General features: G+C 41.4%; 1 protein-coding gene across 2 annotated transcripts in view; it reads right to left on the bottom strand.

Moving 5' to 3' along the window:
• Nucleotides 1-7: 7 nt before the first annotated feature.
• Nucleotides 8-27,464, bottom strand: part of dennd2c (DENN/MADD domain containing 2C) — a 37,639-nt gene continuing 10,182 nt past the window's right edge. For both annotated transcript variants that reach the window (XM_035740598.2, XM_035740597.2), the window contains 18 exons: nt 25,198-26,489; nt 23,666-23,790; nt 23,230-23,351; nt 22,979-23,119; nt 20,048-20,132; nt 19,760-19,804; nt 19,284-19,471; nt 18,925-19,034; nt 18,498-18,567; nt 18,084-18,161; nt 17,580-17,720; nt 17,235-17,383; nt 16,781-16,958; nt 16,305-16,346; nt 3,776-3,878; nt 3,341-3,577; nt 3,118-3,204; nt 8-3,030 (listed from right to left, as the gene is read on the bottom strand). In XM_035740598.2, coding sequence (XP_035596491.1) covers nt 3,005-3,030; nt 3,118-3,204; nt 3,341-3,577; nt 3,776-3,878; nt 16,305-16,346; nt 16,781-16,958; nt 17,235-17,383; nt 17,580-17,720; nt 18,084-18,161; nt 18,498-18,567; nt 18,925-19,034; nt 19,284-19,471; nt 19,760-19,804; nt 20,048-20,132; nt 22,979-23,119; nt 23,230-23,351; nt 23,666-23,790; nt 25,198-26,240 — 2,970 coding nt within the window. In that variant the 5' untranslated portion in view covers nt 26,241-26,489 and the 3' untranslated portion in view covers nt 8-3,004. The remainder of the gene's footprint in view (nt 3,031-3,117; nt 3,205-3,340; nt 3,578-3,775; nt 3,879-16,304; nt 16,347-16,780; nt 16,959-17,234; nt 17,384-17,579; nt 17,721-18,083; nt 18,162-18,497; nt 18,568-18,924; nt 19,035-19,283; nt 19,472-19,759; nt 19,805-20,047; nt 20,133-22,978; nt 23,120-23,229; nt 23,352-23,665; nt 23,791-25,197; nt 26,490-27,464) is intronic.

Here is a 27,464-nt window from a genome sequence, read left to right as displayed (position 1 = left end):
TCCAAACTAACATTTCACATTTATTTTGACATGTATGGTGGACATTTCACATTTATAAAAATATAACAACAAAATGTACAATAGTTCAAAATTGTACCTGTTGAGATACACATTTTACATTGCCTTCAGAAAGTATTCATACCCCTTGACTTACGACACATTTTGTTGTTACATCCGGAATTCTAAATGGATTCAATAAAACAACTCAGCCATCTCCACACAATACCTCAAAATGACAAAATGAAATACGTTTTTTTATTTTATTTTTGCAAATGTTGCTAATTTAAGTAAGTATTCACACCTGAGTCAATACTTTGTAGAAACACCTTTGGCAGTGATTACAGCTGTGAGTCTTTCTGGGTAAGTGTCTAAGAGCTTTCCACGGCTGGATTGTGCAACATTTGGCCATTATTGTTTTCAAAATTCTTCAAGATCTGTTAAATTGGTTCTTGATCATAGCTAGACAACCATTTGCAGGTCTGCCATAGATTTTCAAGTAGATTTAAGTCAAAACTGTAACTGAACTACTCAGGAACATTCACGATCTTAGTAAGCAACTCCAGTGTGGATTTGGCCTTCAGGTTATTGTCCTACTTCAATGTGAATTTGTCTCCCAGTGTCTGGTGGAAAGCAGACAACCAGGTTTTCCTCTAGGATTTAGCCTGTGCTTAGCTCTATTCCATTTCTTTATTATCCTGAAAAACGCCCTTGTCCTTAACGATTACATGCATACTCAACATGATGCAGCCACCACTATGCTTGAAAATATGGAGAGTGGTACTCAGTAATGTATTGTATTTGCCACAAACATAACACTTTGTATTCAGGACAAAAAGTTAATTGCTTTGTCACATTTTTTGCAGTTTTACTTTAGTGCCTTGTTGCAAATAGGATGCATGTTTTGAAATGTTTTATTCTGAATAGGCATCCTTTTTGTCACTCTTTAAATTGGATAGTATTGTGAAGTAACAAGGATGTTGTTGATTCATCCTATCACAGCCATTAAACTCTGTTTTAAAGTCCCCATTGGCCTCATGTTGAAATCACTGAGCGGTTTCTTCCCTCTCTGGCAACTAAGTTAGATACAGGCGTTCTTCCTTTGTATAGACTGGGTGTATTGATACACCATACAAAGTGAAATTAATAACTTCACCATGCTCAAAGGGATATTCATTGTCTGCTTTTTGTTAACCTCATCTACCAATAGGTGTCCTTCTTTACAAGGCATTGGAAAACCGCCCTGGTCTTGTGGTTGAATCTGTTTGAAATTCACTGCTTGACTGAGGGACCTCAAAAATAATTTATTGTATGTGTGGGGTACAGAGATGAGGTAGTCATACAAAAATCATATAAAGCACTTATTGCACACAGAGTAAGTCCATGCAACTTATTGTGTGACTTGATAAGCAAACTTTTACTCCTGAACATATTACCTCGACTAACCTGTATCCCTGCACATTGACTCGGTACCCCTGTATATAGCCTTGTTCTTGTTATTTTGTTACTTTTTAGAATTGTATATATCATGCCATATTTAAAGTAACAAATATTTTGTTACTTAAAAAATCTGCATTGTTGGTTAAGGGCTTGTAAGTAAGCATTTCACGGTAAGGTTTACACCGGTTGTATTCGGCACATGTGACAAATACACTTTTATTTGAACTTAATAACAAAGGGGTTGAATACTTGACATTTTCAGCTTTTCATCAAGTTGTAAAAAATTCTAAAAATATAATTCCACATTATGGGGTGTTGTATGTAGACCACTGACCAAATAAAACTAATAATAATAATTCGCAGTTTAATCCATTTAAAATTCAGGCTGTAACACAAAATGTGAAAAATGTCAAGGGGTGTGAATACTTTCTTTAGGCACTAAAGTATGCAACTCCAGTCAATAGGAAGGTGTGACTAGTTAGTTTCTGGTCTCTAGTTGTGACTTTTTAAAACCCACATGAGAACATCAAAAACGTTTTTAGCAAACTTTGTGCATTGGAATGTTGGATACATGAGATTAAGACTCAGTTCTGATCCTTTAAAATCACATCCTTAGTCAAGGTGGTCTAGTTCAATATGTGCTTTCACCTGTCCTATCAAATGACTGAGGAAATGGTATCCAAACATGCTCATACAATCTCAATATAAGATCAAAATGCAAAAATATGCATGAAAAGTAGCTAAAATATTGTAAACAAAATATTACAGAATAAGCTATACAAAATTCAAACTCGGTGAGAAATGTAAATTGTAATGTATTATCCTAATGATCCAAACATTACTTGGAAGATTTGTCAAGGCCATCAAAATGTCAGGGACAACATACATTAACCTCAATTGGAAAAAATATATATATGTCATATATTTAAAGTAACAATCATGCACATAATAAAAATCATTATTCTTACATTGTTCTGTAGCAGAGTGCAGAAGGGTATCGAGTAGCCTTACTTATTAATTTCCAACTAGACACGAGTTCAAAACTAAACTTAAAAATAACATTATATCCATAATATGTAGACCAAACACTTAAAAGACTTGACTAAAACAAACATAAAAAAATGACTAGCAAAAACACAAAAATGCGTGGGTTAGTTTATCATGGCACAACATCTGTTAAGTTAATACCGAGTCCTGTAGCTGAAATGTTTTGTGTAGATTTCACAAGTACATAGCGTTTGCTCCTGCCTTTCCTCTGACATCTCAAAAGTCTTCATCGAAGTTTGTTTGGCCATAAATGCACATTTCCAGTTTTCCTCCAATTACAATTGCACTTCACTCAGGCTTGGAATGCATTCAGGGCAATACGAAGAGACTGGTCATGTCTGAAGCAGAGAGCCCTCTACCTAGGACTGTGGACCTCTGTGCCCAACACCGTTATGTCCTGGTCGAGTCATGTACATATCTATATAGCTGTAACATCATAGCACATGTGTCTCAGCCAATCCGGCAGATGGCTCTCATCCTCTCTTACAGAAGCATTTTCAACCAGACTGCTGACAGTCTGTCACTTCTTCTGTAGGAATTTCATCCCTGAAAATAAAATTGACAAAATTATTTAACTCTGACAGTAAATGCCATATTTGTTTAATTAGATGTTATGAATGGAGCAATACTAACCAATTCCCTTGAGTCCCTTGAGGAACCCGCTAGATTCAGACTCCGGGTTTGAAGCCAAATATTCTGCAGCTCTAACTTCAAAAAGCCCTGTGGGAGGGGGAGAAAAGTTTAGTACAAGGTCCACAAGAAAATACATTTTGGTAAGAGGTGATTACTTAGAGGAAGGAAGAATGCATTCTCAAAGTATTCAAACAACAGGGCCACTGATAGGCGACTCCCTGACCTTTGCCCCCTCCCTTGCGCAACTCTTTGTCGTGGATGAAGCCGGAGAACATCTGCGTGTCCATGAAGAGCTGCAGGAACTGGCGGGCCCCCCGGGAGGGGTGGGACTTACAGAAGCTCTCCCTCTGCAGCTCCCGGGCCCCGCTGGCACCCATGTGGAGGGAGTAGTGGCCCACTAGCTCCACGAAGAAATGCACAAAGGCTTCCGACACCAGGGAGCTCAGCTCACACTGCTGGCCTGCATGGACAGATGGTAGGGAGGGGGATAGTCACTTATAAAAGTAGATGGTGTAAAAATGGAGGGGCGAGAACACTTTAAGAAATGTCTATCTATACAATTACACTTTATCCAACCTAGACAGGGAAACAAGAAGACATTGTGTCATCAATGTTTTGGCTACAAGGCCGTTTTAAGGTAATAGTTTGCTGTGCAAACCTGTGCAGTCTCCGTCTTGCCGTAGTATCTGCCCTCTCTCCTCCAGGATCTGCTGCAGTGCAGCCTGAAGCTTACTGGGCAAGATACAGTCCTCATCACCAAGCTGAGAAACAAGGAGTAGTTAAGAGGTCAGGGCAACTCACATCATGCAAGAGAACCTCCCACTGGACACAAACTGGTCGAAGCAATGTTTCAACGTAATTTGTCAATGTGGCTGTGAAATCTACATTGGATTTGAAAAAAAGTAATCAACGTTGTTGGTTACTGCATTTTTGGTTAAGGGCTTAAAAGTAAGCATTTCACGGTAAGGTTTACACCTGTTGTATTCAGCGCATGTGACAGATACATTGGATTTGAAAAAAAGTAATCAATGTTGTTGGTTACTGCATTGTTGGTTAAGGGCTTGTGTACGTGACCAATACAATTTGATATGCTTGTAAGTAAGCATTTCACTAAGGTTTACACCTGTTGTATTCGGCGCATGTCACAAATACAATTTTATTTGAACTTAATAGGCTTGCCGTAACAAAGGCGTTAAATACTTAGACACTTCCAGCTTTTCGTCAAGTTGTAAAAAATTCAAAAAACATAATTCCACATTATGGGGGAATTGAATTTGAAACTGTTCTGAAATTTCAACAACAGGATTGTGTCATCATAGTAACCAAAATTTCAATATAGGTTGAATTTGTTTCTTTAAAACAATGTCAGATCTTTAACATTATATCCACTACCTGAAAAAATAAAATAATATGCTGGACAGCACCTCCTACTGAACAATTGGCCTATCTACAGCTACCCTTTAGTCCACCATCCAGGGTTTTAATCTTTCCCACCTTAAATCAAATGTTATGTCACATGCGCCAAATTCAAACGGGTGTAGACCTTAGTGAAATGCTTACTTACAAGCCCTTAACCAACAATGCAGTTAACTTTTTATGGCTGCAGGGGCAGTATTGAGTAGCTTGGATGAAAAGGTGCCCATTGTAAATGGGCAGCTCCTCAGTCGCAGTTGCTAATATATGCATTATTATTAGTATTGGATAGAAAACACTCTAAAGCTTCCAAAACTGTCAAAATATTGTCTGTGAGTATAACAGAACTGATATGGCAGGCAAAACCCTGAGGAAAATCAAAACAGGAAGTGGCCTCTATTTTGAAAACTCCATGTTCCATAGCCTCCCTTTGCTGGATTTAAAGGGATATGAACCAGATTCCTTTTCCTATCGCTTCCTCAAGGTGTCAGTCTTCAGACATAGTTTCAGGCTTTTATTTTAAAAAATGAGCCAGAACGATAACATTGCGTCAAGTCACATGAGTTTTGCTCACGCAACAGACTTTGGATAGGTATTGCTTTTCCCTCTCCTACTGTGAAAGGCATTTGCTGTTGATATATTATCGATTATATATTTTTTAAAATAACCTGAGGATTGATTATAAAAAAACGTTTGACATGTTTCTGTGGACATTATGGAAACTATTTGGAATTTTCGTCTGCGTTGTCGTGACTGCTCTTTCCTGTGGATTTCTGAACATAACGCGGCAAACAAACGGAGGTATTTTGGATATAAAAATAATCTTTATGGAACAAAAGGAACATTTGTTGTGTAACTGGGAGTCTTGTGAGTGAAAACATCCGAAGATCATCAAAGGTAAATTATTAATTTGATTGCTTTTCTGGTTTTCGTGACCAAGCTACCGGATGCTAAGTGTACTTAATGTTTTATCGTGCGATCGATAAATTTACACAAACGCTTGGATTGCTTTCGCTGTAAAGCATCATTTCAAAATCTGACACGACAGGTGGATTAACAAAAGGCTAAGCTGTGTTTTCCTATATTGCACTTGTGATTTCATGAATATAAATATTTATAGTAATATTTATTGAATGTAGCGCTATGCTATTCAGCGATTGTTGATGACACTTATCCCGTTAGTGGGATTGCAGCCATAACAAGTTAACTTCTTGGTGACGGGGCAGTATTTTCACGTCCGGATGAAATGCATGCCCAAATTAAACTGCCTGCTACTCATCCCCAGAAGATAAGATATGCATATTATTAGTATATTTGGATAGAAAACACTCTGAAGTTTCTAAAACTGTTTGAATCATGTCTGTGAGTATAACAGAACTTATTTAGCAGGTCACTCTTTTCAATGGTTTTCATTGGGAATTCAGATTTCTAAGGGACCTTCTTGCAGTTCCTATCGCTTCCACTGGATGTCAACAGTCTTTAGAAATTGGTTGAGGTTATTCCTTTGTGTAATGAAGAAGTACGGCCATCTTGAACGAGGGTCACTTGAAGTATACTGTTAGATAGAGGCGCGTGACCAGAAAGCATGCTTCAGTTTGTTTTCTTCCTGTATTGTACACAGATCATCCCATCTTCAATATTATAGATTATTTACATTAAACAAAAGTAGTTTGAAATGTTTTGGCAAAGTTTACAGGTAACTTTTGAGATATTTTGTAGTCACGTTGAGCATTTTCCCTGGCTTTTGGACGCTAGCGTCCCACATATCCGAGGGGTTAAGAAAATACCTAAAAAAATAAAAAGAGATAAGAATAACAAATCATTAAAAAGCAGCAATAAATGACAATAGCGGGGCTATATACAGGGAGCATCAGTACAGAGTCAATGTCAATGTGTGGGGGCACCAGTGTCGAGGTAATTGAGGTAACATGTACATGTAGGTAGTTATTAAAGTGACTATGCATAGATAAGAGTGTAGCAGCAGTGTTCCGGAGGGGGGCATTTGATTAGCTGTTCATGAGTTTTATGGCTTGGGGTAGAAGCTATTTATAGGATCCTCTTGGACCCTGACTTGAAACCCTAAGCCTTAGCAGTGTCACTGACAATTACCATTATATTATCGTTGGAATTATTGAGATCCCCACTCAACTAAATATACCGACGAAAAATGTAAAAAGCAACAATTTCAAACATTTTACTGAGTTAATTTCAGGAAATCAGTCAATTGAAATAAATTCATTAGGCCATAATCTACAGATTTCACATGACTTGGAATACAGATATGTATCTGTTGGTCGCAGGTAGGGGCATGGATCAGAAAACCAGTCAGTATCTGGTGTGTTCATTTGCCTCATGCAGCACGAGATCTCCTTCACAGAGTTGATAAGGCTGTTGATTGTGGCCTGTGGAATGTTGTCCCACTCTTCTTCAATGGCTGTGCGAAGTTGCTGGATATTGGCAGATGTTCAATGGGTGTTCATGTCTGGTGAGTATGCAGGCCATGGAAGAACTGGGACATTTGAATAGTGAACAGATCCTTGCAACATGTGGCCGTGCATTATCATGCTGAAACATGAGGTGATGGTGGCAGATGAATGGCACAATGGGCCTCATGATCTCTTCACGATAAAATGCAATTGTGTTAATTGTCCGTAGCTTATGCCTGCCCATACCATAACCTCACCATTTGGCAACTCTGTTCAAAGTTGACATCAGCAAACCCGTTCACCCACACGATTCAGTCTGCAATCTGCCTGGTATAGTTGAAACCGGGATTCATCCATGATGAGCACACTTCTCCAGTGTGCCAATGGCCATCAAAGTTGAGCATTTGCCCACTGAAGTTGGTTACGATACCGAACTGCAGTCAGATCAAGACCCTGGTGAGGACGATGACCATGCAGATGAGCTTCCCTGAGACAGTTTGTGAAGCAATTCTTTGATTGTGCAAACCCAGTTTCATCAGCTGCCACAGGTGAAGACGCATGATGGAGGTCCAGGGCTGGCATGGGCTGGCATGGATACGCATGGTGTGCAGTTGTGAGGCAAGTTGGATGTGCTGTCAAATTCTCTAAAACAACGTTGGAGACGGCTTATAGTAGAGAAATTAAGATTGAATTATCTGGCAACAGCTCTGGTGGACATTCCTGCAGTCAGCATGCCAATTGGAACACCCCCTCAAAACTTGAGACATTTGTGGCATTGTGTTGTGTGACAACTGTACATTTTAGAGTGGCCTTTTATTGTCCCCAACACAAGGGGCACCAGCTTCATGAACTTGCTGTTTAATCAGCTTCTTGATATGCCACACCTGTCAGGTGGATGGATTATCTTGGCAATGGAGAAATGCTCACGAACAGGGATGTAAATACATTTATGCACAAAATTTGAGCAAAATAAAATGGAACATTTCTGGGATCTTTTATTTCAGCTCATGAAACCAATACTTTACATGTTGCGTTTATATTTTTGTTCAGTGTACTGTAGATTCACTGTTGCTATCGAAGTCATTCCAAAGGGTAGGTTTAAGAGAGCATAAGGAAATGTGACCATACTTTCACTCATATCAATTACGATATTTAAGCTTGTATAGCATCTGCAAAGTCAACAACAGCCATTGTTTCAATTCAACCCATAATTAAACTAAAAATAGATCATAGAATAGGCCTAGGGTTTCAAACTCTGGTTGATAATAAAATATGATATTTAGTGATATTGAATTGTGTTTGGTTGTCAACGCAACCAAATATCAAACTTTCAAGGAGATATATCTTCTGTTTTGATCTGTGCCACTGACTTAGTTTGGGTTGATTCACATTTCCATCTCAGCCAAAAATCTAAGTTAAAGACTAGGGCTAAATCAAATGAATATTTATTGAAGTGCATTTAAAGTTTGATTTGATTTAGTCTTATTCTTTAACTTTTACATGTATTAACTTGTAGACAAACTCGAGTTAAAACTAGTCAGTGGCACAGATGGAACTATCAAAGCAGAAGATACATCTCCAAAATGTTGATATTTGGTTGCATTGACAACCAAACAATTCAAAATCACATTTAAAATAAATAGCCTACAAACTTGTCAAGTCAAAAATAAATTGTTGGATTCAAATCTCCAACTCAACCAAAAATAAAAAGTAAAAGAATGAGATTAAGCCAATGGCTCAGTAGATAAATCTCCTTTAAATTTTGAGATTGTATTTGGTTGGGTTGTCAACCAAATACAATTCAATAGGCTATGTAACATTCAACCTTAAAATGAGTAACACATCCATAGCCACATTGTATTTTCTACATTGGTTACTGTAACTATACAAATGAAAATGTGATATTCTGAGCACTTTGCTTTTGGCTGATTTTTTCCTTCACTCTGCGGTCCGACTCATCCCAAACCATCTCAATTGGGTTGAGGTCGGGGGATTGTGGAGGCCAGGTCATCTGATGCAGCACTCCATCCCTCTCATTCTTAGTCAAATAGCCCTTACACAGCCTGGAGGTCATTGTCCTGTCGAAAAACAAAGCCCAAACCAGATGGGATGGCATATCGCTGCAGAATGCTATGGTAGCCATGCATGTTAGTGTGCCTTGAATTCTAAATAAATAACTAACAGTGTCACCAGCAAAGCACCCCCACACCATAACACCTCCTCCTCCATGCTTCACGGTGGGAAACACACATGCAGAGATTATCCGTTCACACACACTGTTTCACAAAGACACGGCAGTTGGAACCAAAAATAGCTAATTTGGACTCCAGACCAAAGGACACATTTCCACTAGTCTAGTGTCCATTACTTGTGTTTCTTGGCCCAAGCAAGTCTCTTCTTATTGGTGTCCTTTAGTAGTGATTTCTTTGCAGCAATTTGACCACGAAGGCCTGATTCACAGTCTTCTCTTAACAGTTGATGTTGACATGTATGTTACTTGAACTCTGAAGCATTTATTTGGGCTGCAATTTGATGCTGGTAACTCTAATGAACTTATCCTCCCCAGAGGTAACTCTGGGTCTTCCATTCCTGTGGCGGTCCTCATGAGCCAGTTTCATCTTAGCACTCCTGGTGACTACCTCATGAAGCTGGTTGAGAGAATGCCAAGAGTGTGCGAAGCTGTCAACAAGGCAAAGGGTGGCTATTTGAAGAATATAATCAAATATATTTTGATTTGTTAAACATTTTTGGCTATTACATGATTCCATGTTCTTTCATAGTTGTGATGTCTTCACTATTATTCTACAATGTAGAAACTAGTCAAATGAAGAAACAAAACCTTGAATGAATAGGTGTTGTAAAACTTTTGACCAGTAGTGTAGGTCATCTCAGGTCTGTAGAGATCTTCACAATTGCTGTAATACTCTCTGTAGAATCTAAAACTTCACTGATCGCTTGCATCAGTGTTTTCCCTATATTCACAAAACGTTGCCACCACTCCCAAAAATATATTTTGTAGAAAATAATTTTCGGGATGGTAAAATGTTTTCAATGTTGTAAACTTAAGACTAAAAAGAGATCAGGTATGTAGAGATAATGGACCTGGCATGGCATGTGGCCCCCATTGATTTAGTTATGTTTGAGTCACTTAGACAGCATTAAAACACAGTATAAGCCAAGGCGAAATGTATAGAATTGCAGAAAAAGTTAGTTGGATGTCCTTTGGGTGGTGGACCAATCTTGATACACACAGGAAACTGTTGAGTGTGAAACTCAGCAGCGTTGCAGTTCTTCAAACAAACCTGTGCGCCTGGCACCTACTACCATACCCCGTTCAAAAGGCACTTAAATATTTTTGTCTTGCCCATTCACCCTCTGAATGGCACACATACACAATCCATGTCTCAAGGCTTAAATCTTTCTTTAACCTGTCCCCTTCCATTCATCTACACTGATTGAAGTGGATTTAAGTGACATCAATAAGGGATCATAGCTTTCACCTGCATTCACTAGATCATGGAAAGAGCATGAGCCCTTCATGTACTTACAAAGCATGTAGGAGGTCTGTAATTTGCAATAAAATGCAAATGAATTACTTAAAAATCATACAATGTGATTTTCTGGACTTTTGTTTTAGATTCCGTCTCTCACAGTTTAAGTGTAACTATGATAAACATTACAGACATGCTGTGTAAGTAGGAAAACCTGCAAAATCGGCAGTGGATCAAATACTTGTTCTCCCCACTGTGTGTATGCATGTGTATGTATATATATATATATGTGAGTCATTGAATGCTGGTCACTTCTTATTTCATTTATATATTGTTGTTTACTCACTGTCTATGTATACATTGTATTCTCACCATAGCTCATCCTAATATACTTACTACTGTACATTTTCTTTTCCAAAAGGTATACTTTCTAAACACACACCATGCATTTATATTCTGGATTCTCTATTTTGGATTGTTATTTCTTCATTAGATTTTTGATTATTTGTGTATTTCTGTTATATTTGCGAAACATTGTACTGCACTGTTGGAGCTAGTAACATAAGCATTACGCTATACCTGCAATAACACCTGCAAATCTGTGTACACAACCAATAAACTTTGATTTGATAATGCACAGTGATAGCACATTGTATAAGTAAACAATATATCTGACATTGTATTCCCATTTTAACTTTGCTGTGCTTTTTAAAGGGAGACTGCACTTCCTGCATAGTCCCACGGCAGAACTTAAATAACAGCCGCTCCAGCTCGAGCCAACGGCAGGCTCAAGACTGGAGTCCAGCAAACAATAGCCGCCCCATTGTTTAAGAAGATTGATGCATCAACGTCATGATCGTCCTCTTTGTACAGACGAAGAGTATACTCCTGTGTAACTGTTTAAGAATGTTTTGCACCATGTGAAGGAAAAAACCTCAGTGGTTCAACAGAAGTCCTCTCCTACAATGCTTTAAATTTTGCTCGGTTGAAGTTTTGCTTAGATGATGACATAATTGGCTTACATTATTCATTATTTACATGCTTACTTGGAATTTTGTAGTAAATTGAGATTAGTCTCAAAGGGGAGGAATATGGTGGGAAAATGACAAACTCCGTTATTCACATGCGCTGTATAAGCCTTAAACCTGTACATTTCCACTGTCTGTTTTTGTCATGTAAGAAGAAGCTAGTGTTCTTCCACTCTTGTCTTTGTGTCACTTGGTCAAATAGATTGACAACAGTTTGAGTCAATCCTGTTCTTTTCATATCTTTCAATGGCACAGCTGTGTGAAGATATGAAGAGAAGAGGCTAGCTTGAGCAGAAGCAGCTAGATAGTAACAAATCTGGCATTATCACTTGTTTGTACTGTGGCAAAGAAGGGGGTCGAGTGATAAGTGGCAGATATGTGAGAGCAGAACTAATAAACGGGCTCTGCCCGATCACTAAAATGGCCACCCCTGTCAGAACTACAGATCACAAAATGGCCGACCGCCAAAACTACAAGTCCCAGAAGCAAGGGGAAACCTTGGAAGGTGGAGCCGACTCACAGATAAAGGGTCAAGAAAAACCAGGAAGAGGAAGAGAGTGCTGGAAGGAGCTATGAACAATAGAGAAAGAGACTATAGAGATTGGCTGGATTTACCGTGTATGAGCTGGATTGTTTTGGATTTACCTGTTGGCGTTTGGACCTGGACCTACCGAGAACCCGATTCGTGTACCGAACCCTGCTATCCTTGACCTTGCCTACGGCTTGGGTGGACCAGGACGGAGAAACAAACACACAGGTACTGTCCTGTTCGAAAGAACTCTCATTCTTGGGTGATTTGGTGACAGTTTACCACGTTTGTGACAAACGCTCCTAACCTTGAAGAGGTTTGTCACAGTACACTATGTTCCCATCATGATCTCACACACTTGCTAAACTGCCATGTCGGCAAAGGTTATAAAAGCTGAGACCCAACTCTTGTTCGTTGAGCCTTAACTCTGCACCATTGAGTGATTGTTAATTGCTACAGATTTGCAAATCTTATAATAAAATTGTTGTTTGAAGAATCTACACAGTCTCTCATCCTTTCTGGTTAGAATTTCCACAACACAGAATAAATATGTTTGATTCATATTGATGATATTGATAAGCTGTTTTCTAAATGAGAAGATATTTTCGGGGCAGTTCTTTAAAATGGTTGAAAGTGCAGTGATAGACATTTGGGTGACAACTAAACCCAAAAATCAAATAGTTTTTCCATTGAATGTGGTTGTGCTTGTTGATGGTTGAAAGCATAGTAATAACTATACTTTTGGCTGTCTTTTTGAGTGGGTGAATGTAGGTTGTAATCTCATTTATCAACGTCAAACAAATATTACCCTATTATCCACGTTGAAATTACATGGTGTGCCCATATACTGTGCGTCATTGATTCTCCTATTTAAAAAATGTATAATTTTTATTTCACCAGGTAGGCTAGTTGAGAACAAGTTCTCATGTACAACTGCGACCTGGCCAAGATAAAGCAAAGCAGTTTGACACACACAACAGAGAGTTACACATGGAATAAACAAACATACAGTCAATAATACAGTAGAAAAAGTCTATATACAGTGTGTGCAAATGAGGTAAGATAAGGGAGGTAAGGCAATAAATAGGCCATGTTGGCGAAGTAATTACAATATACCAATTGGACACTGGAGGGATAGATGTGCAGAAGATGAATGTGCAAGTAGAGATACTGCGGCGCAAAGGAGCAAGATAAATAAATACAGTATTGGGATGAGGTAGTTGAATGGGCTATTTACAGATGGGCTATGTACAGGTGCAGTGATCTGCTCTGGCAGCTGGTGCTTAAAGCTAGTGAGGGAGATATGAGTCTTCAGTGATTTTTACAGTTCGTTCCAGTCATTGGCAGCAGAGAACTGGAAGGAAAGGCAGCGAAAGTAGGAATTGGGCTTTGGAGGTGACCAGTGAGATATACCTGCTGGAGCGCGTTCTACGGGTGGATGCTGCTATGGTGACCAGTGAGCTGAGATAAGGTGGGGCTTTACCTAGCAAAGACTTGTTAATGACCTGGAGCCAGTGGGTTTGGCGACGAGTATGGAAGCGAGGGCCAGCCAACGAGAGGGTACATTTGCAGTGGCGGGTAGTATATGGGGCTTTGGTGACAAAACGGATGGCACTGATGGACTGCATCCAATTTGTTGTGTAGAGTGTTGGAGGCTATTTTGTAGATGACAACGCCGAAGTCAAAGATCGGTAGGATGGTCAGTTTTACGAGGGTGTTTGGCAGCATGAGTGGAGGATGCTTTGCTATGAAACAGGAAGTCGATTCTAGATTTAATTTTGGATTGGAGATGCTTAATGTGAGTCTGGAAGGAGAGTTTACAGTCTAACCAGACACCTAGGTAGTTGTAATTGTCCACATATTCTAAGTTAGAACCGTCCAGAGTAGTGATGCTGGACAGGCAGCGATTGGTTGAAGAGCATGCATTTAGTTTTACTTGCATTTACGAGCAGTTGGAGGCCACGGAAGGAGAGTTGTATGGCATTGAAGCTCATCTGGAGGTTAGTTAACACAGTGTCCAAAGAAGGGCTAGAAGTATACAGAATGGTGACGTCGTAGAAACTAGCATTCAATATCAGCAGCCCAATAGGATCTCATTGAGAAACGGAAGTGAAACGCCATAGCAACTATTACTTACAGTGCATTCATTAAGTATTCAGACCCCTTGAGTTTTTCCACATTTAGTTTAGTTACAGCCTTATTCTAAAATGGATTCAATTGTTTTTTTTACCCTTCATCCATCAACACACAATACCTCATAAATGACAAAGCAAAACCAGGTTATTTTTTTATGAACTGAGATATTCTATTTGCATAAGTATTCAGACCCTTTACTCAGTACTTTTGGCAGTGATTACAGGCTCAAGTCTTCTTGGGTATGACGCTACAAGCTTGGCACATATGTATTTGAGGAGTTTCTCCCATTCTTCTCTGCAGATCCTCTCAAGCTCTGTCAGGTTGGATGGGGAGCGTTGATGCACACCTATTTTCAGGTCTCTCCAGAGATGTTAGACCGGGTTCAAGTCCGGCTCTGGCTGAGAAACTCAAGGAAGGACATTCGGAGACTTGTTCCGAAGCCACTCCTGCATTATCTTGGTTGTGTGCTTAGGTTTGTTGTCCTGTTGGAAGGTGAACCGTCGCCCCAGTCTGAGGTCCTGAGCGCTCTGGAGCAGGTTTTCATCAAGGATTTCTCTGTATTTTATTCCCTCGATCCTGACTAGTCTCACAGTCCCTGCCACTGAAAAACATCCCCACACCATGATGCTGCCACCACCATGCTTCATCCCAGGGATAGTGCCAGGTTTCCTCCAGATGTGACACTTGGCATTCAGGCCAAATAGTTCATCCTTGGTTTCATCAGACCAGAGAATATTCTTTCTCACGGTCAGAGTCCTTTAGGTGCATTTTGGCAAACTCCAAGCGGGCTGTCATGTGCCTTTTACTGAGGAGTGGCTTCCATCTGGCCACTCTACCATAAAAGGCCTGATTGGTGGAGTGCTGCAGAGATGGTTGTCCATCTGGAAGGTTCTCCCATCTCCACAGAGGAACTCTATCAGAGTGAACATCGGGTCCTTGGTCACCTCCGTTACCAAGGCTCTTCTCTCCCGATTACTCAGTTTGGCCGTGCTGCCAGCGCTAGGAAGAGTCTTGGTGGTTCCAAACTTCCATTTATGAATGATAGAGACCACATGGTTCTTGCAGACCTTCAATGCTTCCGAAATGTTTTGGTACCCTTCCCCAGATCTGTGCCTCCACAAAATTCCTTTGACCTCATGGCTTGGTTTGTGTTCTGACATGCACTGTCAACTGTGGGACCTTATATAGACAGGTGTGTGCCTTTTCAAATCATGTCCAATCAATTGAATTTACCACAGGTGGACTGTAATAAAGTTGTAGAAACATTGCAAGGACGATCAATAGAAACAGGATGCACTTGAGCTCAATTTCAAGTCTCATAGCAAAGGGTCTGAATTATGGGGTAGTGTGTGTAGATTGTAAATGTAATCCATTTTAGAATAAGGCTGTAACGTAACAATGTAAAAAAACATCAAGGGGTCTGAATACTTTCAGAATGCACTGCATAACGCATTCCTACACAATTTCCAGACTTCACAGATGGACCACTTGGAAGTTATATCAGGGGGACATTTTTATTTTTTTCACTGATAGAACGTAGGTGTTCATCAAATTGACAGAAGTTTCATGATTTTTATTTCTGGGGATGGATAATCCCTTTAATGTTCTCACGATATGAATTTGGACTACATCCAAGAGAAATTCAAGCTCTGGCATAGTGTAGTATGACATTAAACCCCCGAGTGGCGCAGTGGTCTAAGGCACTGCATCTCAGTGCTAGAGGCATCACTACAGACCCTGGTTCGATTCCAGGCTGTATCACAACCAGCCGTGATTTGGAGTCCCATAGGGCGGCGCATAATTGGCCCAGCGTCGTCCTGGTTAGGCCGTTATTGTAAATACTAATTTGTTCTTAACTAACTTACCTCGTTAAATAAAATACGAATTTAACAATGCCACTTTAAAAGACAAGGACTGAGACAAGGACTGAGAGCAGACAAACACAGATAAAGTCTTCCTCATGTTTTGGAACCACACCCATCCTTCATGAGTCGCAATTAAATACAATTCAGTTGGTAGAGCATGGCACTTGCTCAGAGTTGTGGATTCGATTCCCGCAGGGGCCCAGTACAGGAAAAAGTAAAAAATAATGTATCCACTCAATAATGTAACTCGCTCTGGATTAGAGCATCTGCTAAATGACTAAAATGTAAAATGTACACACCTGTTTGACAAACTTGTCTGCGCATAAATCTACAATCAGTACCTAGAATGAAAACGGAGAGAGAACATAGAAAATATCAATGACAACAGGAAAGCAGGTCAAAGTATTTGGCTTCAAAATAGACATCAGGGACTGTCTACCATTAACTGTTAGTAACTATTTGAAGTTTGATAATAATAATAATAATATTATTATTATTATTATTATTATATTATATTATAAGTTTGATACTCCAGTTATTTGTTAGTCTTACTGCCGTTTATAAAACTACCACTAGGTGGCACAAATACTTTTAAGTCTGATAAACCATTGTGTGCGACAGAACACTAAATAACCCTAACATTAACCCTTTATCAAGGAAATAATCACTCATGTACTTCCTCATCAATTCTGATGAAATCGAAAATGCTGTCCTTTGTAGCATGGCCATCTAGTGACTAGCCACTGGGAATCAGATGGTGAGCGTTGTCACTTACCTCCTCTATGGGCAGCTCCAGCAGCTCGGGCAAGCAGGGCACCAGCGCCCCCATGAGAAAGGGAGTGGGAGAGCAGCTGATGTCCAGCATGCTGGCGGGTAGCACAGGCACAAAGGTATGCTGCCATGTGAATGGGTAGAGCAGCGCCAGCGCAGCATGGCCACAACGAGACAGCACACTGAAGAGAGGAGAAAGGGATGAAAAAATGTGAAATTCCAGAGAAGAGGCACGTCAAAGATATGAAGTCCATACAGTCTATTCAATACAATTAACTCGGGACTACACTATGTACTTATGACAACTTACACACAGCACTTTCACACCGACCAACAGAAGAGCAAAGCACACAATACATTCCACCTTGAACCAGTACTCTGCAGTACCTGCCCTCCCACTGTCTCCCAAGTCAAGCTGGAGATGCCAGTGAACCTGTGTACTAGAAGAAAAACATCACCTGAGTTTGTTAGCGATAAAGATGACCCTCCTCTCCAGTAGCAGAGAGGCAAACACCTGCAAGAGTCTCCCAACGCTCAGGCACTGCAGCAGGCTCTCAAAGTCCACGTGCTCCAGCCTCGAGTCCACCGGCCGGCACAGAGTCAGCACCTGACCACACACACACGGTTGGCTATTGCTCTTCCAACAGTTGGTTGCTGGGCAGAGACATTGCACATGATTGCAGGTGTTGTTGACAAAGTGTCCATAATAAAGAGCTAGGTAGGAACTGTTACTTCTCTTAACATCCTGTAGTAACTATTTTCCTATAGTCCTAGGGTGACTTCCTCTTAGTTGTGATTGTTACCTCATTTCCTGAGCCTGGGAGGAAGCTCTTGACTGTGATGGTGCGTCCAGGGGCGGGGAAAGGAGCCTCCATAACGCTACGCATGAAGGGGGACACCAGGGCAGGACAGATCTCCCTGCGCCTCTCTACCTCCTCCAAGATCTGAAAACACACCCACCCACAAGGACGCAACCAGTATAACTCCATAACTACACCCCTAAACACAAAGACAATCCTGATGACAAGTATCAACAAGGGAATACACCAGGACTACATTAAATACTAGCTGCTTTCTTCAACTTTTATTTACACTAGTCACACCTGTCCCCTCTCACCTGCACAGGCTAAAACATTGGGTGGTACATAATAACACATCGTTAAATATATCAATTATCCTTCTCATCAAAACTCACCCTTCTGATTAGCTTGGGACATTTTTACAGGATTTAGTTTCAACACTTTTCAATGTGCACAAGCAAGCTAAAATGCATTATATATTAAGAGTTTAATCAGACTGCCGGTTACCTTAGCAAACAGGTTGAAGCAGCCCAGTCTGCTTACAATACAGTGAACTTCAGGCAGTCTCTTCCCCTTTCCACAGGGCTAAATGGCACAAATCAACACAGAGAAGAGCGTGAAAACCAATCCTGGCATTCAGTGTCAACAATGTTATTGAAAGGCTATATAATGCTGACTTTCTGGGGGATAACAGAAACATCGCATTGTGCAATGCATTCAAAAAACACAAATCTAACATTCAACAGTTAGAAAAAATGTGAAATTCTTTTTAGTTAGGCTCATTGATTCAGAGGTTTTATGGCCTACGACTCAGATGGAGTATATCCCTTAGATGTTGAGTAAGCACTTTACTGCCAAGTTGTCACACGCATAGGCAGACACACACAAAACGTAATGACACACACACACACACACACTCACCAGGATCTTACGACAGTAACAAAACCAACGGCTGCCATCCTCTCCCGTCAAGACAAAAGAGAAAGTTTCACTAGAGACAGAAGCATAGACAATTTGACAGGGATACACATTGTAGTAGAGATAAGCAGTGTTCTAAGGCAGACTCTCTGGGAAGAAAACAAAGCATGGCATATGAACTGCAATCATGTTTTTCTTTGTCTGAATCACTAGATGTTCAACCTTTCATTTAACATAACTTTCACTTCATTCTCAGATCATATTTCATTCTAGGACAGTGATTATTACAAAAAAACCTCGCTACTTTTTATGTTTTGACCTGTTTCAATACTTATATTAAAGTGGTTGTTTCAGCACCCTTATATGAATATCCTTATTGTACACCACTGCTACATACTGTGACCACAATGTGAATGTGACAGCAGCTTACCTGGGCAGGTCTCCAGATGGCCGCCAGTCCTGAGAGTCTGGGAAGCAAAACTTGGGGATTGCCTTCAGCCGATCTTCAGCTTCACGGGAGTGACGAGAAGACTTCGCAAACTACACCGTAAAGAAAGGAGAGACTCATTTTATAGACTCATTTTATTCCCTGGCCCGGAAAACAGGAAATGGTCAAGAGAAATACAATGGTAACAAAAAACAAAGGCAACTCAAAACATTCTGGGGTTCCTTTGAGCCCACGCATGGTTTCCCCTATAAAAATGTATTGTATAAGTGTGTTCCGCCACCAAGCTCTGTTGCCCCCCATCTGAAAGAGGTTGGCTTTAATTGATTTCAATTGACAATAACCTTGTTGGGAAACTGTTGTGTGATCTCAGGGGCATAGGTGTTTCCCGGGGAACTCTTTCTGAGTGACACCACCACAAAGAGCTGGAAGAGCTGCTGTTGCTGGAGCTGGATCAGGTCCCTCTCCAGGGTGCGGTAGCCTGGCCTCCGCTTCAGCGTGGACTGGACATAGACCGAGCGTCTCGACCCTCCTAGTGGAGACAGTAAAACATTTTTTTTTTTTTAAATCTGATAAGTTGAATCTAACGGAACAGGATATTAATATCTTGCCTTGATTAAATGCTAATAAAATGTGAATAGAAAAGATAAATGCTCCCCCATTAAAAAAAACTAGACAGTGCTTTCCCCTTAATTTGGGATTGAGGCTGGATCTATACAACTTTAGTAGAAGGCGTGGGACATTCATTGACTGATCTCAACATTCTAAAAACGTCTGCCAAACATTGATTTTGGAATGAAGGTCAATCCTATAGTAATACCATTAGTGTTGTCCTCTGGGTCACTCTCAGTTCCACTGGTCTCCTCTGTTCAGAGCAGAAGAGAGTGCGCAAGAGAAAATGAGAGAGCGAAAGAGTGCAACAGACAGAGACAGAAACACAGAGCGAGAGACAGAGAGTAATAAAGGGATGAAAGAAAGACATTATAGGAGACAGAGTGTCTTTGTATTGTATTTGTACCAGTGACGGGATGTAACGTATCTCATGAATTGCTGGGTATTTAGTTCATCTTCATCTTGTAGACAAGTTTGAGGGTAATAACAGTCATACCTCGAGCTGAACCGCCCTGTGCCTGGCTCTTCACTCTCTTTCTCCCTCGCTTGGCGTCAAAGATCACATGAATCTTATTGACATACTGCGTCAGAGAAACCACACACAAACAAACACGTACACAAAGATATACACTGAACAAAAATATTTAACGCAACATGTAAAGTGTTGGTGCCATGTTTTTTGAGCTAATTTTTAAAAAATATATACTTTTTTTTTTAAATGCCCCAAATTCTGCACATGCCCAAAAAGCAAATTTCTCAAAAATGTTGTGCACAAATTTGTTTACATCCCTGTTAGTGAGCATTTCTCCTTTGCCAAGATAATCCATCCACCTGACAGGTGTGGAATATCAATAAACTGATTAAACAGCATGATCATTACACGGTTGCACCTTGTGCTGGGTACAATAAAAGACCACTTCAAAATGTGCCGTTTTGAAACATCTGGCATTGTATGACAAGTTTTGAGGGAGCGTGCAATTGGCATGCTGACTGCAGGAATGTCCACCAGAACTGTTGCCAGAGAGTTGAATGTTAATTTCTCTACCATAAACTGCAGTACAACCAACCGGCCTCACAACAGTAGACCAAGTTTAACGAGGCCAGCCCAGGACCCCCTTCACTTGCAGTATCGTCATTATTTCTGTCAGAAATAAAGCCCAGTTGAGGTGAAAAACTGATCCTGATTGGCTGGGCCTGGCTCCACAGTGAGTGGGCCTGGCTGCCAAATGGGTGGGCCTACATCCTCCAAGGTCCACCCATGGCTGCACCCCTGCCCAGTCATGTGGGAAATACATAGATTAGGGCCCAATTCATTTATTTCAATTGACTGATTTTCTTATATGAACTGTAACTCAGTAAAATCGTTGTAATTTTTGCATTCATATTTTTGTTCAGTATATTTATCTGATACAAATAAATCACATTCATGTGACATATCATCACATTGTTGTTGACATACTTGTGATCTGGCCACAAACTTTTCTGAAAAGTTAGCGAATCAATAAATGTAATTCAAGCACAACTTCCTTGTTGCACTGAAAAACGTTTCCTACTAGGTACCTGTTTGGACTGGATAGGGCCATCAGTCAAGTTTCAACTTGAGCAGCGGAATGAGTGACCTGGATCCAGAGCCAAGCATACAGGAAGCTCAGATTTATCTCCAAATGGACAACAGATTGTAGGCCTAACACTAGCTTGGCTTCTCTATGTGTAATCTTGTAAACAGACCAATACCACTAAAATTTTAGGCTGCTATTCCCACTCAAAATGACAAAATAAAATAACTAATAGTTTGCGGTAAATACACTGCTCCAAAAAATTAAGGGAACACTAAAATAACACATCCTAGATCTGAATGAATGAATTATTCTTATTAAATACTTTTTTCTTTACATAGTTGAATGTGCTGACAACAAAATCACACAAAAATGATCAATGGAAATCAAATTTATCAACCCATGGAGGTCTGGATTTGGAGTCACACTCAAAATTAAAGTGGAAAACGACACTACAGGCTGATCCAACTTTGATGTAATGTCCTTAAAACAAGTCAAAATGAGGCTCAGTAGTGTGTGTGGCCTCCACGTGCCTGTATGACCTCCCTACAACGCCTGGGCATGCTCCTGATGAGGTGGCGGATGGTCTCCTGAGGGATCTCCTCCCAGACCTGGACTAAAGCATCCGTCAGCTCCTGGACAGTCTGTGATGCAACGTGGCGTTGGTGGATGGAGCGAGACATGATGTCCCAGATGTGCTCAATTGGATCCAGGTCTGGGGAACGGGCGAGCCAGTCCATAGCATCAATGCCTTCCTCTTGCAGGAACTGCTGACACACTCCAGCCACATGAGGTCTAGCATTGTCTTGCATTAGGAGGAACCCAGGGCCAACCGCACCAGCATATGGTCTCACAAGTGGTCTGAGGATCTCATCTCGGTACCTAATGGCAGTCAGGCTACCTCTGGCGAGCACATGGAGGGCTGTGCGGCCCCCCAAAGAAATGCCACCCCACACCATGACTGACCCACCGCCAAACCGGTCATGCTGGAGGATGTTGCAGGCAGCAGAACGTTCTCCACTGCGTCTCCAAACTCTGTCACATGTGTTCAGTGTGAACCTGCTTTTGCCCTGTGAAGAGCACAGGGCGTCAGTGGCGAATTTGCCAATCTTGGTTCTCTGGCAAATGCCAAGCGTCCTGCACCGGTGTTGGGCTGTAAGCACAACCCCCACCTGTGGACGTCGGGCCCTCATACCACCCTCATGGAGTCTGTTTTTGACCGTTTGAGCAGACACATGCACATTTGTGGCCTGCTGAAGGTCATTTTGCAGGGCTCTGGCAGTGCTCCTCCTGCTCCTCCTTGCACAAAGGCGGAGGTAGCAGTCCTGCTGCTGGGTTGTTGCCCTCCTACGGCCTCCTCCACGTCTCCTGATGTACTGGCATGTCTCCTGGTAGCACCTCCATGCTCTGGACACTACGCTGACAGACACAGCAAACCTTCTTGCCACAGCTCGCATTGATGTCCCATCCTGGATGAGCTGCACTACCTGAGCCACTTGTGTGGGTTGTAGACTCCGTCTCATGCTACCACTAGAGTGAAAGCACCGCCAGCATTCAAAATTGACCAAAACATCAGCCAGGAAGCATAGGAACTGAGAAGTGGTCTGTGGTTACCACCTGCAGAACCACTCCTTTATTGGGGGTGTCTTGCTAATTGCCTATAATTTCCACCTGTTGTCTATTCCATTTGCACAACAGCATGTGAAATGTATTGTCAGTCAGTGTTGCTTCCTAAGTGGACAGTTTGATTTCACAGAAGTGTGATTGACTTGGAGTTACATTGCGTTGTTTAAGTGTTTCCTTAATTTTTTGGAGCAGTGTACAATTTCCACTGTGTATAAAATACTTATGAAATGCTTGTGTGTGTTTACCTGAGGCAGTCTGTATGTTTTGTGGGTGGTTGTGGGTCGCCTGGGAAAGGCAGTTCTGTGGGGGGCTTCAGTAGGGGAGGGTGGTGTCGCTGCCAGTGTTTCCTTCCTCTCCACCCACAACGTGAGAGGCTTGGGAGGGAGCTGAGACACAGAATACAAGAGGACTGGGTAATTAAAGATTAAAGCATTTTTTTATATCATACTGGGCTCAATTGAAATATAATATCCTGTGAATCAGTTTCCGTTACTACCTTTGGTGTGCAAGGGCTCTCTCTCTGTGCCATGTTCCAGGGTCGGGGACGCCTGATGGGGAGACACATAGTAGGAGCCAGCTTGACATCCTCATATGGGTTGTCTCTGGTCAAGGGTCCAGCTGGCCAGGGTCAAAGGTGAGGGAGACAGATGACATAAACAGCATAATACGCTAATAGTACTTGTTTAAGTCCGAATGGTCTTAAATGACTGCCTTTATTTCTCTTCTTTCACGTCCACCACTGACCTAAAGAGGACTTGATATGTGACAATATGGAAAAAAAGCTATATTCCAGCCTTTTTTTATCAGTGGTTACAACGATGGGAAGTAAGACTAGGAAAGAATTGGTTCCTAAATGTTCCTAAGATTGTAAGATGACTCAGGCTGCCTAAGTGGAGTGTCTTTTTTTCACTTTGTGTCAGGGGTGAACTCACAGATTATGTCCTCATAAATGTTGTCGTCAGAGAAGGCGTGGAACAGGCCGGAGCGCCTGGCCCCACTTCCCAGTGTACCCTGCTGCGCTGTCAACTGCACCACATCCTCAAACTCAAAGGACTTCCTGTAAAAATGGAGGGAGAGGGGGATGTGAGACAGGGGCCACTGTCGCCCTAAACACAGTCTGCATCGTGATGTTCATTCAATGTGTTGTCTTCTTACGTTCAGCCAAAGGGCCTCGGCATTGGAGGGGTTTTCACAAGTTGATCGTGAAGATGATCAAATCAAATTGTATTGGTCACATACACATATTTAGCAGATGTTATTGCAGAATGTAGTGAAATGCTTGTGTTCCTAGCTCCAACAGTGAAGTAATATCTAACAATTCACACAAATCTAAAATAATGGAATTAAGAAATATATAAATATTAGGACACGCAAATGTCAGACTGGGATTGAGTAAAATACAGTATATACATAAGAAATTAGTAAAACAGTATGTAAACATTATTAAAGTGACCAGTGATTCCATGTCTATATACATAGGGCAGCAGCCTCTAAGGTGCAGGGTTGAATAACCGGTTGGTAGCCGTCTAGTGATGGCAATAAAGACCGTAGGAGGGTGCGTCAGGGAGAGAAAAAAAGGGTGTAAAATAGAAGCACGGAGAGATTAAAGAAAAATTCAACATGAATTCAACATGTGGCTAAGGGTTAAGGTCAATACGGAGAGTGTGTGCAAGAGAGAGAGCAGGAAAGGGTTACAAGAGTAAGCCTAATAGAAAGCAATTTGGATGGTTATGCTAAAGACGCATGGGGAAATCCATTCAAGATTGGCCCAAAGATATGTATGATGTTTTGGATCTTCCTGGAATTAAATCAATAGAAAAGGTCCTTAGGGGGTAGGTTTTTGGCATACCATTGAAGTCTGTATCCAAAATGATTATTGAGAAATAATGTGTGACATTTACCCAGGCCTTCTTTAAGACACTACAACGATAAATCAGTAGATGCTACAAAGCCAGTATTGGTGTCCTTTGAAACCTTACTGTGTGTTCATATGGAATTGCCCTCATAGAGAATACAAACTGATAGAAAAATTAGGAGACTACATTAGTGGAATTCAATGTGAGAGCTGGTGTGTGTTTCGAAACAAACGTGACCGCCGGACAGTTGGCTGCTCTGGAAGTAGGCCATATCCAGACAATAGTCTGCAATGCTGCCAAAGACTGTGTAATCACACATGGAGGCCGACCAAATGCTAGACTGACCCTTCTCTCACTCAAACTTTGCCTCAAACTCTCATTCTACTACTTAACATAAAACAATTTACAACTAAGGACACTGTATGAGAGCACAATAGCTCAGGACAGAGAAAGACTTTCACCAAATAATTGTTAACGTGTTTGTATTACAAACAACCAGATTTGACCTTGACTAAAGCCATTGAAAAAGTAAGATGCCAAAAATGTTCTGTTTTAAAATGGTAAACCAAACCTTCTCTATACTAGAGGTGTCAGTGTCATGAACTTACCGGTTCTTTCTGTGTCTGGAAAACCCATTGCCACGGCTGACAGGACACAGGGGTTCTGGGAAGCTAGGTGTTTGGGCAATGCCACTGCACTTGGTGTTAGATTGGTTGACAGATGGAATCCTGCTGTCACATTGGACCCAGTTTGCTGGGGTGCTGTCCGCTCCCTGATACTGAAATGTCCGTTGTGGTTTTGGTGGAGGGCGAGTCGCTGGACCCACAACACTCTGAGGCTCTGCTGAGGTATTTGTTCCCTTCTCCCAGAACAACACATCTCCCTCCAGCCTCCGCCAGAAGCCCCTTGAGGTGTAGAAATTCCCTGGTGGCAGGCTCTCTCCATGGTCATCCACTGCCAGACATAGGGGTTTGGTCCACTTAACTTCCAACACATTACCCACCTTCAGTTCACCATTGGTGGGGATGATCCTTTCTACTTGGAAGATGTTTGTAGTGACTGTTGTAAGAGTTTGCGATGGCGCTGTGAATGGCTTGGACACTGGTATTGTGGTTGAAGTCTTGCTGAAACTGTCGTGATTCTGAGGGGCATCCGACTTTCTGCCAATGCCCTTGTGTCCGCACCGTGCTTGTAGGTTTTCCCTGAAATCCAAACCCAAGCTTCTGGCTTTAGAGAGGTTGGCTTTTCCATGAGGTTCACCTCTCAAACTGTCGCTACATACTCCGTTACCCAGGACATCCCCTGAAAGAGATCGGGATACAACTGGTGCATGCTCTTTGACCCTTTCGGTATGCCCATCACCGTTTGGTTGACAGAGGCCTTCCCACTGGGAAATCTTCTGCCTGATGTTGAGGCCTGGCCTCCCTAGGTCCTGGGTTAGAGGCTTCCCTGAGCAGGGGGCCTGCCAGGCCAGGGTAGGCCTCGATGGGTCTTGGGTTAGAGGCTCCCCAGAGGAGGGGGCCTGCCAGGCCACAGAAGGCCTCCCTGGGTCCTGGGTTAGAGACTTCACTGAGGATGGGGCCTGCCAGGCCACAGTAGCCCGGCCCCGTCCCCCTCCACCTTTCCCCTGCTCTATGCCCAGAGCCAGCATGGTGAGAGGGGGCACACTGCCAGCTCACCCTCACTGCATAGTTGGTGGAAGCATGAGGACCCTCCCGGTGTATAGACACACTGTTAAAAACAGTGAGTCTGTCCTACAACTTTAACCACAGTAGGCTATGGAAAGCAAGGAGATTCACAGGGGTCTTTCTTCTATCGTTTCCTTTTTACTTTTAAACCCGTCCTCCATTAAACAGGGTCGGTGACTGCTCTTTTCCCTCTTCTCCACATAAAGAAGGACCTGCAAAGCAAAGGACACAAAAGTTACTCATCCATCAGCACTTCAAAACAAGTCAAGACAACACTCTGAAGAGAAAGCAGTATCTATTGAGGATGATGACACTACTACAGTGCCTTCAGAAAGTATTCATACCACTTAACTTATTCCACTTTGTTGTGTTACAGCCCAAATTCAAAATGGATTTCAAAAAAATAATCTCACCCACCTACACACAATATCCCAAAATGACAAAGTAAAAACATGTATTTAAAAATTTGTGCAGAAAAGCTCATTTACATAAGTATTCACACCAGAGTCAAAACTCTGGAGAAGCACCTGTGGTGCCGATTTCAGATTTGGAATGTCTATTAGTTTTGCTGGATGTGGGGATTTTCTCCCATTTTTTCTTGCATATTTTCTCAGGTTCTGTTAAATTAAATGGCGAGTGGTGGCGAACAGCAAACATCAAGTCTTTCCACAGATTTAATGGGATACAAGTCTGCATCACTTCTAATCCCCCATATATTTTTTTGCAAATATATAGAGTACCGGTTAGAACACCTACTCATTCAAGGGTTCGTAGAATAATATAAATGACATCAAAACTATGAAATAACACATATGGAATCATGAAGAAACCAAAATAAAGTCTTAAACAACAGTAAATATATTGTATATTTGAGATTCTTCAAATAGCCACCCTTTGCCTTGATGACATCTTTACACACTCTTGGCATTCTCTCAACCAGCTTCACGAGGTAGTCACCTAGAGTGCATTTCAATTAACAGTTGTGCCTTAAGTTCCATTTGTGGAATTTCGTCCTTCTTAATATGTTGGAGCCAATCAGTTGTTATGTGACAAGGTAGTGGTGGTATACAGAAGATAGCCCTATTGGTAAAAAACCAAGTCCATATTATGATAAGATCAGCTCAAATAAGCAAAGAAAACAACGTTATTACTTTAAGACATGAAGGTCAGTCAATACAGAACATTTC

This window comes from Oncorhynchus keta, chromosome 28, assembly GCF_023373465.1.
Source record: "Oncorhynchus keta strain PuntledgeMale-10-30-2019 chromosome 28, Oket_V2, whole genome shotgun sequence".
Lineage (NCBI taxonomy): Eukaryota > Metazoa > Chordata > Actinopteri > Salmoniformes > Salmonidae > Oncorhynchus > Oncorhynchus keta.
This window is presented reverse-complemented; position numbering and strand designations above follow the sequence as displayed.